This window comes from Anabrus simplex, chromosome 1 (genome assembly GCF_040414725.1).
Source record: "Anabrus simplex isolate iqAnaSimp1 chromosome 1, ASM4041472v1, whole genome shotgun sequence".
Lineage (NCBI taxonomy): Eukaryota > Metazoa > Arthropoda > Insecta > Orthoptera > Tettigoniidae > Anabrus > Anabrus simplex.
Genome location: NC_090265.1, coordinates 1,766,566,074 through 1,766,580,880, shown reverse-complemented (window position 1 = coordinate 1,766,580,880; position 14,807 = coordinate 1,766,566,074). Strand labels below are relative to the sequence as shown.

Here is a 14,807-nt window from a genome sequence, read left to right as displayed (position 1 = left end):
ACATATTCTCTGGGTGCGGTAAGTGCTGCCATCTGCAATGTCGCTGTAAACGCAATTCTCGTGGCACAGAGCAGGCAGTATATAGAAATTGAGACGGCGGTGTTAAGAACATAAACAGAAAACATTCCAATTGTTCAAATTTAAGTTTGTCATTCAGCATTATATTCTGAATACAATTAGGTAACTGATAAGTGATGTCTTTATAAATCTTTGCCTTTCTCATCATTTACCAACAGTAATACTGAATTAGCCATATTGTGAATTTATAGCAGAACAGGCAAGTATCACAATGGTGAGGGCATCTCCTTTCCATCTAGTGCTGCTAGGATGTTGCGAGCTGCTAAATCAGCCATAGCTAAACGGGTTCTCACTGTTGCACTTCCTAAGTGTGGTATTAACACTGAAACAAGAAAGAAATACATTTAATTTCAAAACCTTATCAAAGAATAGAATTAAAATTGTAATGTTCACATTATCAACTGTAGCAATGAAGAAATTAATATTTCCAAGTTGCTGGTCCCATCAGTGACTGGGTTAGGGATGGGATGAATGAATGAAGCCCCCATCCTGCGGCGAGGATAGTAATTTTGCCGGCTGCTGAAGCCTGTCGCACTCCGCTGGGGCAGTGATTAATGACTGACATATGAAATGAAATTATAGTGGAGAGTATTGCTGGGATGAAAGATGACAGGGAAAACTGGAGTACCCGAAGAAAAACCTGTCCTGCATTTATAATCATAATTTATTAATACATGCAGTTAGTTTTTTTTATAAGACAAAATATTTACGATAATCCAACTAAGAATATGTTACAAATTTAAGTATCTATATATTAAAAGAATTTACTAAAAACAGCTTTGGCGAATCCGTCCACCCATTCTCCTGGACCAATTTGCTTCATTTTTGTTGTATTCTCTCTATAATTACCTGCCAGTAAATCATGAGACATTGATAGGTCTCTAAGTTCAGCCAGCTTTGAGTAATAATAATGTAAAATCATTAAATGAACACTCCAATAACTGCAGGCGAAGGCTTACCCTAACCCACAGGTTGCCAAGCGACCAACATTTTCATTAATATTCTGATACTAGCATGTACCCGTGGCTTCGTCGTCATTGGCAGTTATTCGTTTCCAAGTTTACAAATTTCCTGGCTAATAGTTGACTTCAATTCACAACAGTTTGTGTTTAAACTTCTGGTGACTGTACAGGCCAATTCTTGCGTAGAATCTATGTCCACACATCGCGCAGCTGAGGGCTGGGTTTGGCGAAGTTTGCATTCCTGTTGCTTAATACCTTCAAGTCTGTGCTATTCTTGTTTGAAGTTTTGAACTGAGACACAGACACTTTGCCGCCAAAGTAAACGGTCCTTGGCAAGTGTTTCCTAGGTTTGTGGGTTTATTTCTGCCATCTTTAAGGTTTGTTTCAGTTGGTCTTTGAAATGTTTCAGGAGGGCACCCCATGGTCTTGAACTAGAGTTAAGTTCACCATAGAGGATCTGGTGCGGTAGTCTGGTGTCATTCATACGGCGCACATGTCCTGCATATCTGAGGCGATGGCCAGCGACCAATGCTTCTACATTCTTAGTGCATGCTTTCTCGAGAACTTAAACATTAGAGAAGTAGTTTTCCCACTTGATGTTCATGATGGAGCGTAGTTTTTGCTGGTGAAAGCGCTCCAGCTTTTTGATGTCACGGCAGTATAAGGTCCATGTTTCGCTGCCATAGAGAAGTGTAGAGATGACTACAGTCTGGTACACCATTAGTTTTGTGCAAATTGTAAGGTTTTTATTCCTGGGGACTCTGTGTGATAGTCGGCCAAAGGCCACATGGGCAGCACGAATCCTGTTTTCCACATCCTGTTCTGAAGTACAGCTCTTTGAGAAGATACTCCCAAGGTAAGTTCTAGTTTGGTGTTTGAGATGGTAATGTTAAATTCTGGAATGTTAGTCCCTGGTGCAGGCTGAGTAAGTACTTTGGTTTTTTTTGGCATTGATGGTGAGGCCAAATAGGTCATATGCATCCTTGAAACTGTTGACTGACTGTTGCAGTTCCTCAGGTGTAAGAGCTGGTGATGTGGTATCATCAGCATACAGCATTTCAGTTACTCTAGTAACACTGGTATGTCTTTGCGAGTGAAGTCTGGCCAAGTTGAAGAGGTCACCATCAAAGCGGTATTTAATCTCTACGCCGGGGTTGTCTGTTGTTTCATAAAGCACGGCCGCCAGATACAAGGCAAACAGAGTTGGAGCAAGTACGCAACCCTGCTTCAATCCATGTGTGATTGGGAGTGGTTTGGAGAAGTTGTTTTGATGGAGAATCTGTCCAGTCGTACCATCATGAAGTGCTTGCACCAGGCCCACAAAATGCTCAGGACAGCCAAAGCGTCTCAGAACTGCCCACATATTGAGTCTTGGAACACTATCAAAGGCCTTTTCCAGGTCATAAAATACAAAATAAACAGGCTTCTGTTGTTCTGTGCATTTCTCTTGCAATTGCCTTGCACAAAAGATCATGTCAACTACCTCTGGAGGCTCAGAAACCACAATTAGACCCTGGTAGAGTCTTCTTGGAGATGACTTGCAGGCGGCTAAGCAGGATCCTTGCAAGAAATTTAACTACAATGGATAGCAGAGAAATGCCACGATAGTTATCACACATACTATGGTCACCTTTCTTGAAAATAGTAATGATATTGGCATTTTTGAGATCGCCAGGTACTTTTTGGTTTCCCAAACTGAGAGGATAAGAGTAAAGCCACGGCTTCATCCGCATTTATTAATTCAGCCATTAGATGTTTAAAAATATTTGTTTTAAAGCAAAATTAAACATTATATTAACACACATCATTTTTACATAGGTAAATTGGATGAAATACAGTACTTTTATTTTTAATAGCTGTGCCTGTGACTTCGAACACGTTGAATTTTCTTTTTGACTTATAAAGCTTCTTTGTCAACTTTTATAGAAATTTTATTTATTTATTTATTTATTTATTTATTTATTTATTACTAGCAGTTACCCGTGGCTTCGCTCACGTTGATTTTGTAATTTGATAAAAGTAATCGTTCCTCGTCTCTGTACTAAGATATTATCTGAAAATTCCTAAAGTATAAAAAAATCACCAAAATCAGAGTTTCATTTACCCCAGAAACTCTTTGTAAATCACGTTTGAGGTATGCCTTGTGGGGCTAAGACGATCATGCGAAGCAGAAATGTACATGTGAGAAACAATCTTGTCTCAAGTCAAAAAAATACACGTTTATTTATTTTTAAAGGGGATTCCAAATACCAATTTCCTTGTCTGTAACATTTTCATTTTTTGAGATATAAGTACGTCATAAAAAATAATTCAACTCACTTTTCAACTTCGTTTCAGCCCCGTTAAGTGCCGTTTCCGACAACAAAAATGCACCTGTTCCTGTACTTTTCAGGTCTATAATATCTTCAGTTTCTGAAATATAAGTAGCCTTATTAAAGGCTTTCAACCCATTTTTCACCCCTTTTTACCCCTCTTATTGGGATTTTCCAAAAACAAAAAAAATACGTGTTTCTTTATTTTTAAAGGAGATTCTAAATGCCAATTTTTACATCTCTAAACTTTTAAAGTTTTGAGATGTAGATACACTCATTTTAAAAATTCACTCCCCTTTTAACCCCCTTAGCGACTTAGGGAATATCTAAAAATCCTCCCTTAGCGAGCACCTACATGTTAATATAAATGTATCCCCAAAATTTCATTTCTCTATATCTAGTAGTTTCGGCTCGGCGATGATGAATCAGTCAGTCAAGACAAGTTATTTTATATCTATATATATAAAATAAGAGTTTTGTCTGTACATTGCTCAGAATTTAAAAAGGATGGTATTTCTGTATCAGTCGTGACAACAGTAACAAGGAAATGCACTTTTTAGTTTTCCGTAATTTCTGTCTGTTTGTCTGTCTGTCTGTCTGTCTGTCTGTCTGTCTGTCTGTCTGTACACGCATCACGTGAAAACGGCTGAAGAGAATTTAATGAAAATTGGTATACAAAGTCAGGTAGTAGGTCGCTACAATCTAGGCTATAAATAATTTTACTCATGCTGAGTGAAATTGTAGTTTAGGGGAAGGCCTAAAATTTAATTCTCAAATATTTGTTATTAATGGTCGTATCTTAAAGAAAATAGGTATGGGAAGTCGAGGAATAAATCGTTACAATCTAGGCCATAACTAATTGTATTCATGCTGAGAAAAATGATAGTTTAGGGGAGGGCCTACAATGTTCTCAAATATTTATGTTATAATGGCCCTATCTTAATGAAAATCGGTATGCAAAGTTGGGGAATAAGTAGCTATAATTTACGCCATAAATAATTGTATTCACACTGAATGAAATGGTAGTTTAGGAGTAGGCCTAAAATTTAATTCTCAAATAATTGTTATTAGTGCTCGTATAGATAAATACTAAATACTACATATTTCCGACTATATATGTCTTTACCGGGCGAGTTGGCTGTGCGCGTAGAGGCGCGCGGCTGTGAGCTTGCATCCGGGAGATAGTAGGTTCGAATCCCACTATCGGCAGCCCTGAAGATGGTTTTCCGTGGTTTCCCATTTTCACACCAGGCAAATGCTGGGGCTGTACCTTAATTAAGGCCACGGCCGCTTCCTTCCAACTCCTAGGCCTTTCCTATCCCATCGTCGCCATAAGACCTATCTGTGTCGGTGCAACGTAAAAGCCCCTAGCAAAAAAAAAAAAAAAAATATATATATATGTCTTATACATTGTTTCCCTACGGGCTATGATCAAAGATATTAATGAATTTGGATTTTAGTTACTAAGTCCTTATCAGCGCCGAGTCACGAGAAAATGGGTAAACAGGATTTAATGAAAATCGGTGTGTAAGACACCCTAATATCACAGAGTCGAAAGGAAACTAAATGTGAAGAACTACAATATAGAAAGCTCATAAAATTTATAAACAATGACATTACATTCACCATTGTTTGTTGTGATGTGCTTTGATTCTGTTGTCACTCATCTCCGATAGATAGGATTACTGCTGCGTCCCGAGTATATATATTTTTAATTAGCCTTAAGTTGCAATGACACAGTTAGGTCGTATGGCGACAATGGGATGGGAAAGGGCTATGAGTGTGAAGGAAGCGGCCTTGGTCTTAATTAGCGTACAGCCCCAGCATTTGCCTGCTGTGAAAATGGGAATCCATGGAATAACATCTTCAGGGCTGCCGATAGTGGGGTTTGAATTCACTAAATCCCGGATGCAAGCTCACAACTGCGCGCCCCTAACCACACTGCCAACTCGCCCAATCGTACAAGTGCAATAGTCTGCCTAAATATTGGCGGAAAGTAGCTGGGGAAATAGGTAACTTTCTTCTTTAGCATGCCATTCCTCTCTTTCATAAACGTTCCGATACTACTGGTACGTAACACACTGGTTCATCATAGCATTCGAGCTATTCGATCCCTACTCTGAGGCACTGATTGGAATAAGAAGTGTGCATATTTAACGGAATAATGGCAGAGAAGTGTTCACGGCTGTCTGTGGCATGATCATTCCAGCTCTGGAGCTTTGGACCGTTAGATCGTCACCATAGTACTGTTCGTTAAAAGTGAGAAAATGTGTAGTTTTTAATTTGACCAAGAGTATTTTATGTGATAACATTGCTTTTAAATGCTACATTCCTACTGACATTTTTGTAATGGCCTATGTTGACTTCAGTTAGAAAAACCACAAAGTCAGTCTTTCTGAGAATCCCGTAGCGAAGCACGGGCACATCAGCTAGTATATAGATATATATAGTTTTTTTTTGGCTTTCGTATTACTTTCATTGGTAAATCCCTTTATATGCAATGTTTGGTGTACGATTTCCTTGGGCTATTTTGAATTATAAGAACTTCCTTGTCAATGTTTGAAATAGTTCAATTTTTTTTTTTCAAACTGGCTTTTCGTATTACTCTCATTGAAAAATCTCTTTATATACAATGTTTGGTGTACGATTTCCGTGGGCTACAACAATAACACTAGTGGTATCCCTGGGTCGTGAACATGCGATATATAGCTGCCCATGGGTAAAGCAACCCTTAGTTAGATCTATGCTGGCTTTTCTTAGTGTTTGCCCTTGTGACTTGTTGATTGTCATAGCAAAGTTGATATTGATAGGAAATTGCAGTCTTTTGAAATAAATTGAAATCAAAGGGAAAATTCAACGGTATGATGGAATCTGCGGTATAAATACTTCTCACCTTTTCCTCATCTGGATATTATACGACCTTCTATAACGTTTCTTTGCAATGACACTACTTGCATTCTAGTACCATTGCAAAGTTTTGGTGGGTTTAAATTACGGAGTAGTATGATGGGCACGCCAATTTTCTAGTTTGTGAGCGGGTAGACCAGGCACAATTATACTGTTTAAAAATTCTGTTGGATAATTAACAGCTTCATCTGGATTGCAAACTGTATTAATGGAAAGGTATGTTTGTGATTCACCAGGATGCTTATCTAAAATGCGCTGATTAAGCGCAGTAAACTGGTCATTCATTGTTGCTTGATCTTTCACATAACCACAAATCTTATTTCATATTGAGATTGTAAACATCATCGTAAATACAGTAGAAGTCTGTTATAGCGAGAATTCATAATGTCGAAAAATTTACTCGTTACAACGGATTGTCGTTATATCCGATTTTGTATAAAAGTCGGAAAACCCCCCCATGCATATAAAAATCGGTATGAAACGGTAATAATTTTTTTCAAAACTTGCGTTTCCGCAGAAGATATCCACACTACGGCTTATTTGTTTGTTATTTTTCGAAATCTGATACTACGTGAAAGTGTGGGCCGATTGCAGAAACGGCATTTAGACGATGTCTACGGTTAAACAATACCTAAGTATGGCTGCCGCATTGCAGAGACGTTATTTATCACTTAGACACTGTCTAAAACCGATGTTTAACCGGTCATGTTTAAACACTGCCGAGAACACTGTTTAACCTCAAATGACAGGAGTGAATCACAATCAGAGGTTATGTACCGTGAAATATGTAATTTGTATTATCATGTTGAGACGATTCCGAGAAAAAAGGTTAGTCCGACGGCCTCTCTGTGGGTCGCCCGCTGCTAAATCTCAGCAATTCGTTTGACATGCACGGGGAGATAATCATAAAATAAGGTTTCGCTTTACGAGAGACTTGTTTCTTGAGACTGACAAAGTGACAGTCCGGTAACTGTCAACTTGAATACAATTCTTGGCAATCGATATATTTTCTTATATACATGGGGTAATTTCCATGGAATTATTGGTCACTTCGACTACATGCATATCACAATTACGTGTCCCGATCGTCTGAGGGCTGTCATAGGCCTATACATCAACCGGGAGAGATTCACTTATATTTACTGCCAAGTAAACGCACATAATAGTGAAAACTAAAAAGTAAGTTGTATGGGATTTTTATACAATATATAATCGCATAGGTTTTCGGCAACTATCAGATAGGAAAAGGCAAGTGGTGGTGATTATCGTTTAAAGAAGACTGGGGAGGAAGAGCCGTGGCCATAATTACAGCCCTAGCATTTGCCTGGTGTAAAAATAGGGAAACCACGGAAAACAATCTTCACGGCTACCGATGATGCGTTTCGAACCTACGATTTCCAGAATGCAAGCTACATCTATATGGCCCGTACAACACACTCGGTTACACATTACTATTGCTTCATCTTCTCTTCGTCGAAGCTACCGTATTTATTAGTAGATTACACTCACTGTAACAACGCTATAATGAAAGCTACATTTCCCCGTACGGTGGCGTGTCGCTTTAATGTCGATAATATTATGAGATTTAATTTGCACCGAAAGCGATACTCTTATCTGTGGGCAAGTTATGCTCAGCCATATTTGAGTAATGTGTAGGAAGACAAACAGCTGACTGGCGTTCAGCGCGCGCACCGACGAATTTCATTGGTTGCGGCAAGCAAAGAGTTGCATGAAAGATACTTCTGTCTCCATTTTCAAACCAAAATTGAAACTTTAAGGGATGTCTAGTTAAACATCGACTGAACATTGTTTATGCAATGGAAGATCGTGAATGATTTAGACGTTGTTTAGGTAGACGATGCCTAAGGCTTAAAACTAGTCATCGTTTCTGCAATCGGCCCTGTATGTTTAATGACATTCTGAAAAAAATAATGTACCGTATTTCTCCGAATCCAAGATGAAACCCACTTTTTCCTTCAAAAAATTTAAATCAGGCTCAAAAAGTACTTTGTAAAATCATATGAATGCCTTTGTTGTACAGTAGGACTTCGGATTTTTAGACGCCGAACACTGACTTTCGTCAAGCCGTATTTCTTTTTTTTTTTTTTTGCGGCTGCACAATTATTCTTTATTTCCTCGGGTTTAAGGACCATTAACTTAAAATTGGCATCATAATACCGAAGATAACCCGTTGAAAATTTGCCGGCTTTACCTATTCCATGCGTCTCTACATTACGACAATCCATCAGAAAATTATTCTTGCTGTCTATAAAACTGTTACTTTTACTCAGCGTCAGATATAACTGGCTACCGCTTCACACATGTCTCGCTTGCCGGGTTTGGCCAAATTCATCGTCTAGCGATGTATAGGCTTAATCGCGGACGTTGAAAGCCATTCCGCCCTTGCGTTTTTCGTGCATGTACCTCACTTTTTCATCTTCGACTTCTTTAAAGCGTCCTTGTTGCGGACCACTGAATGCATTTTTTGTACAGTACGCATTTTTTTTAGCACTTTGTCTTTACGCTAATGCCAAATATTGGCTTTAGTTAGGCCTATGCCGTATTTTCTTGCGGCTGCACAATTATTCTACATTTCCGAGTGTTTAATAACCATTAACTTAAAATTGGCATCATAACATCGACTAGAACCCGTTGAAAATTTGCCGGCAATACCTTTTCCACATATCTTTACAATACGACTATCCATCACGAAAATATTCCTGCTGTCTATAAGACTTAATTTTACTAAGCATCAAGTACAATAGACGCGTTATAACTCTGCCACTGAGTAGCCATGGCCTTTCTAAGAATTTGAAGGCTCGCATGTTTTGATGTCATTCTGCAGATTTGAGAAACGTTTCTGTAGAGGCTAATAGAACGCCATACTCTCTTCACTATTTCCTGAGATCCAGTGACGTTACATACAGGCACTGTACAATGGGTTGTCGCGGCTAGCGATGTAGGCTATAGTAAAGAGGCGGTCGTTTATTGTCAACGAGTTTCATGCGTGTGTGAAAAGAAGCAGCGTGGTTACCTCGGTAGTTGCCAGTGGTATCCATTAACTTACTGTTAGGCCGCGAATGCAAGGCAACCCTTGAGTTTTCGCATGAGGTTCTAAGATTTAAAAAAGTCTTGGATGCGGAGAAATCTGGTATCAGTCCAGAGGTTTCTGTGTCAAACACTTCAGTTCTCTTCTTCGAACGGCGTCACCTAACCTAACCGTATATGTATCATGAAAACATATTTCAAACGCATGTAGAAAAATGATAACCTCCTCGCGAAAATTATGCATTTAAATAGCCTTTCAGAAATTTAACTAGACGCGAGAAGATGTGAAATATCCTCTGAAATCAATGATGTACTCTGCCATATCTTGATGTGTATCATATTCTTACTTAATTTCCGTATATACCGGTAACATTAAAATTAAGATATCATTTAATTCAGTATTTTTAACGAGTTAACAACTGCTATCGGCCACGTTATTTATGCATTTATTACGAAACATGTTATCCTCTTTCATTTCGAATTTTCTTTAGAGAACAGCAGTCGACGGGTATTACTAATCAACTCTAACATCGCCTTTGAATGTCGACGAGAGAGCTCGCAAATGCACAAAGTGAGAAAACTATACTGTACGGTACCGAAGAAGATCGATCTCATTTTGTTGCAATCGTTTCAGTTTTCTTATTCAAACAGCGTCACCTATCCTAACTTAACTATACTATACGTATGATGAAAACACACTTCAAGCAACAGCAGAGGAATGATAACCTTCTCGCTATACATTTTTATATTAGCCTTTCCGAAATTTAACCACATGCGAGAAAATATAAACTAACCTCCGAAATCAAAATTAAGCACTCTGCCATATCTCGAGGTGTATCCCATTCTTACTTAATTGCATTATCTAGCCTCAAAATTAAGAGCGATCGTTTAGTCCGCCTTAATTTTTAACGAGCTAACAACCGTTTATTTACGCATTTAATACGAAAATATGTTTCTCTTTCATTTCGAATTTTCTTTACGAACAGCAGTCGACGGGTATTACTAATCGGCTCCCACATCGCCTACGAATGTCGACGAGAGAACTCGCAGTGCACATAGCGAGGAAACGATGCCGAAGGTAATAAATCGCATGCAATATCAACACTGGGATGCATAAATATCGGTAACGGGAAAAAATCGCGCGCGTCAGTGATAGGGCTCTCGCTGTAACCGAAGGACGATACAAAGTTTAATATAGGAATTTAGAAGGGACCGAAAAAAATCGTCGCTGTATCAGAGTTCTCGTTATATGCCGCACTCGCTATACCGGACTTCCACTGTACTATTTATTAAAGTTTCAATGTCCACCACAACCTGACAAAGACCGGTAGGTAGTTCTATATCATGAGTATCATTCACTTCTGAACACTTCCCCTCTCCAACATCAAGGAGAATTCTGCTAAATGGTGAATCAGCTGAATTTGTTCTCATGTTTTCTTTTAAAGAAAGATTTTTACAATGTCCCGAAGTACATAATGTTTTAAAGAGGCGTTAATTTCATCCGCTCATGTATCTTTAGTGACAATTGGTAATATCTGTCTAAAATCTTCAGCGAATAAAAATGTTACTCCTCCAAATAATAGAGTATTACCTCTCAGGTCTTGCATGGTTCTGTTCACGGCTTTGACTGAAATTAATTCGCCATAGTGCATTCGTCCCACACTACAAAGACACACTCTTGTAATACTTTGGCTTTATGACTATTTTTCGACATACTGCAGACGGGATTTTCCATATGCTCTGCTTCTATTGGTACTTTAAACATGGAATGTGCTGTTTTTCCCCCAGGAAGTAAAGTTGCAGCTATTCCGGAAGATGCGACTGCTATGACAATTTTTTTTCTGAACGTATTTTGGCCAGTAAAGGATTTATCAAAAATGTCTTGCCAGTACCAACTAGTGCGTCTAAAAAATATACACCATCAATGTTAGCAGCATTCACACTATCAATGAGAAGTCTGTAAACATGATTTTGTTCGTTCATTCTGATTTATCGTAGCCTATGTTGAAATTCAACCGGATCAAAATTTGTGTGTTGAATATATTTTCTGTTCAAATTATTAACAATCCCATCGGTTGCTTGTGGAGATGGTAAACCATAATAAGGAAGAGTATTACTACCTATGGAAAGGAGAATGTTTTGTAACGCAAACAGAGTACGCTTAGTAAAGTTTGGAAATGAACATTTATGTCTGCATCTGTGTAATGTTGTTGGAGGTCTCTTAATAATCTTCCATGAAATGATTCTTAAACTTGTCCCATAATTCTGAGGGATTAGAAACATTGCAAAATACCAATATAGTGGCAAATAGCTCTCTCCAGATAGTAATTCATATCTGTACCAATTTTGGGTGGTAAATCTCGCTGCTGTAGAATCCTTGAGCTGACGTAGCCATCGTTATGGCTGGCCATTTCTTTATGGGATTTCTAGAGCAAGGGTAGTGTGGTGCCAATATCTCCATAATGGTTGGTTTTAAGGCCTTAAAACATGGCTTTTGGGCCCGTATGTCTTATCAAGTTTTGTTATTTGCATCAAAGGGCTTAAAATGAGCTTTGTCTCGTCCCTGTATGAAAAATTTGATATTTCACATATTATTTTTATATCTGCCTCCTGTTGCCCCCCTCTAATTGTTTTGAAAATTTAAATGTAGCCTAAGTTACTCCTTACACCACCAACTGTCTGCCAGTGAAAGTCCCATCAAAATCGGTCCAACAATTTCGGAGATTAGCTGGAACATAAATACTTCTTGAACATTTCTTTAGTTAATGATCAGATAAACTTACTCTTTGAGGTACTTCCTAAGTTTTAACTACAGCATAGAGTACAGTCTGTGGAAGCTAAACAAATGAATGAATGAATGAATGAATGAATGAGTGCAGAATACTTCCACATGCATTTTCTCTATTTTCACCTTTATTAGATTTCTTTTCCCCACATGCCATAGTTTTGCTGTTCTCCCTGGTGTCTTCTATTCTCTGTTTAATAACTTAAGAAGAGTGTAAAGTTGAGGTTCATTATTGATTTTACGTATCTCCTTCCGATCTATGTATTTCTTTCTGATCGTTCTTGTTTCATTACAATCTTTTATTAGGTGTGCCACTTCCATATCTTTATTGCATAAAATGGACTGTTTTTTCCTTCTTTTCTTGTGTGTTATGTCTTTATTCTTATTTACTTTTATCAGTCACCAAATTATCCCTCTCATTTACATTTTTGTTAACATTTCAGTCCTTATTGCCATACTTTTAATTAGTGCAAAAATCTACATATGTTCTCTTGCTATTACATTCTGTCCATATTTCTCTTTCCATATCTTGGACCACCTTCTTACACAATCTCATATCATTTGTTGATAAATTCATTTCCCAGTGGTACCCCATTCTTAAGTCATCTAATAGCTTCACCCCATCCACCCAGAAACTCTCATTTCGATATAACATTCGGTGCTAGTATGCTATGCTTAGAACTTCACCTTCTGCCCCTGATTTTGACCTCAACGAACAATTAACTATTTGTTTAACAATATCTGCCCTTATACTTGACGGCCCTTTGGTGTAGGGGTAGTGTGCTTGCCTCTTACCCAGGGGCCCTGGTTTTGATTCCTGGCCAGGTCAGGAATTTTTACCTGGATTTGAGGGTTGGTTCGAGGTCCACTCGGCCTATGTGATTACAATTGAGGAGCCATCTGACGGTGAGATAGCAGCCCCGGTCTAGAAAGCCAAAAATAACAGCTGAGAGGACATGTTGTGCTGACCACGCGACACTTCATGATCTGCAGGCCTTCGGGCTGAGTAGCAACTGCTTGGTAGGCCATGGCCCTTTGGGGTTGTCCAACATGGCATTTGTTTGCCCTTATACTCACTCCCTTCACACGTCATTGTCACTCCATTGTATCCAGTACAGTTTGGTCATCCCATCATTGTCCAGTTCCATGGCTACACGAAACCCTATTCTCCACCACAATAACACGCAGTTACCTATACACGGCAGATGCTGCCCACCTTCATCGGAGGGTCTGCCTTACAAGGGCTGCACCCGGCTAGAAATAGCCACACAAAAATATCATTCATCTTCTTTTGCTACCGTTTTTCCCACACCTATGGGGTCGCGGCTGCTAACGGCGTAGCAAATAGGATTTGGCACTGTTTTACAACCGGATGCCCTTCTTGACGCCAACCCTATATGAAGGGATGTAATCACTATTGCGTGTTTCTGTGGTGGTTGGTAGCCACACAAAATAATAATAATTATTATTACCAGTATTATTATTATTATTATTATTATTATTATTATTATCATTATTATTATTATTACCCCATCATTATATTGACAAATTTACTTACAATTACATCTAAGTTACAATTTAATTATCTACTCACCAAATTTCTGTCCATAAAATAACTTTGTTTCAACAACTGAATTTAACATATTTTTCTGAGCTTTATATTTGATCTTTAGCATCTTTCTATCCAGTATTTATGTACTAGCCAAAGCACTTACTCCCTTCATTTTTGCTCTCTGTCCTTTTCATCTGCCATTGCTGCTTACAACCTTCCCTAGAAATTGAGTTATTTTTTACAACTTGTTCCACATCCTTCACTATTAACATTTACACACCATAACTCTGGTTTTCTGTGAATTAATTTTTAGAAACTACTCTTTACAATAATTGATCATCTCATTAATACTATTTTTCGTCTTGACAGGTGTTAATGTGAAAAATATTGTCCACAAAGATCAGACCCCTTCATATGGAGCAGCAACCTGTTCAGTAACAACTGAGAGCTAAATACAGGCAGCAGAAATAAAATTCCTCACAAGTATGGTGCAGAAAACAAGAAGAGACAGAGCAAAGAATGAGTGAATATAGAAAGAAATTAAAGTGTAAAAGTTTAAAGTTAAGTGATAAAATAAGTGAAACGTCGATTGGAACACTGTATAGATGAGGAGTGGCAGACAATGGAAGAAAATGGAGAGGAACCATAGTTGCCACCAACCTGCCACAGAGAATTTGTATGCTCTAGTAACATGTCACAGTACTAAGATACTTACCACAGTTCTTGAGCTTTAATAATGGATGATCTGTTGGCAGAGGTTCTGGAACCATCACATCTAGACCTGCTGCATAAATCTTGCCTGATTCCAAGGCTCTAATTAAAGCTGGCTGGTCTATTACACCTACAACGTAGAAAACATAAATATGAATGTAAGGAAGTAAAGTTATATTTATATCTAGTACACACAACACTCTCCTTGAAATGGCAGATGAGAAGGACATACATAGTGTACAATCAAACCTCATATAACTAAATTCAGGATAATGATAAACCTGTATTAAGAAACATTTTTGTACGATCCTGGGAAATTTCCTACCTTAATAACATTATTATTCATTACAGCGATGAAGCAATTTCAAAAACATCATGTTGTATTGTTATGTATCTTGGCCTTAAATAGTTCTTGGAAAGCAATAAGCTGGTGCTTGCAGATAGTGGCAGGT

General features: G+C 38.2%; 1 protein-coding gene across 1 annotated transcript in view; it reads right to left on the bottom strand.

Moving 5' to 3' along the window:
- Positions 1 to 229: 229 nt before the first annotated feature.
- Positions 230 to 14,807, bottom strand: part of LOC136858759 (glyoxylate reductase/hydroxypyruvate reductase) — a 70,621-nt gene continuing 56,043 nt past the window's right edge. The window contains exons 6-7 of the mRNA XM_067138537.2: positions 14,360 to 14,485; positions 230 to 400 (exon numbers count right to left, since the gene is read on the bottom strand). Coding sequence (XP_066994638.2) covers positions 285 to 400; positions 14,360 to 14,485 — 242 coding nt within the window. The 3' untranslated portion in view covers positions 230 to 284. The remainder of the gene's footprint in view (positions 401 to 14,359; positions 14,486 to 14,807) is intronic.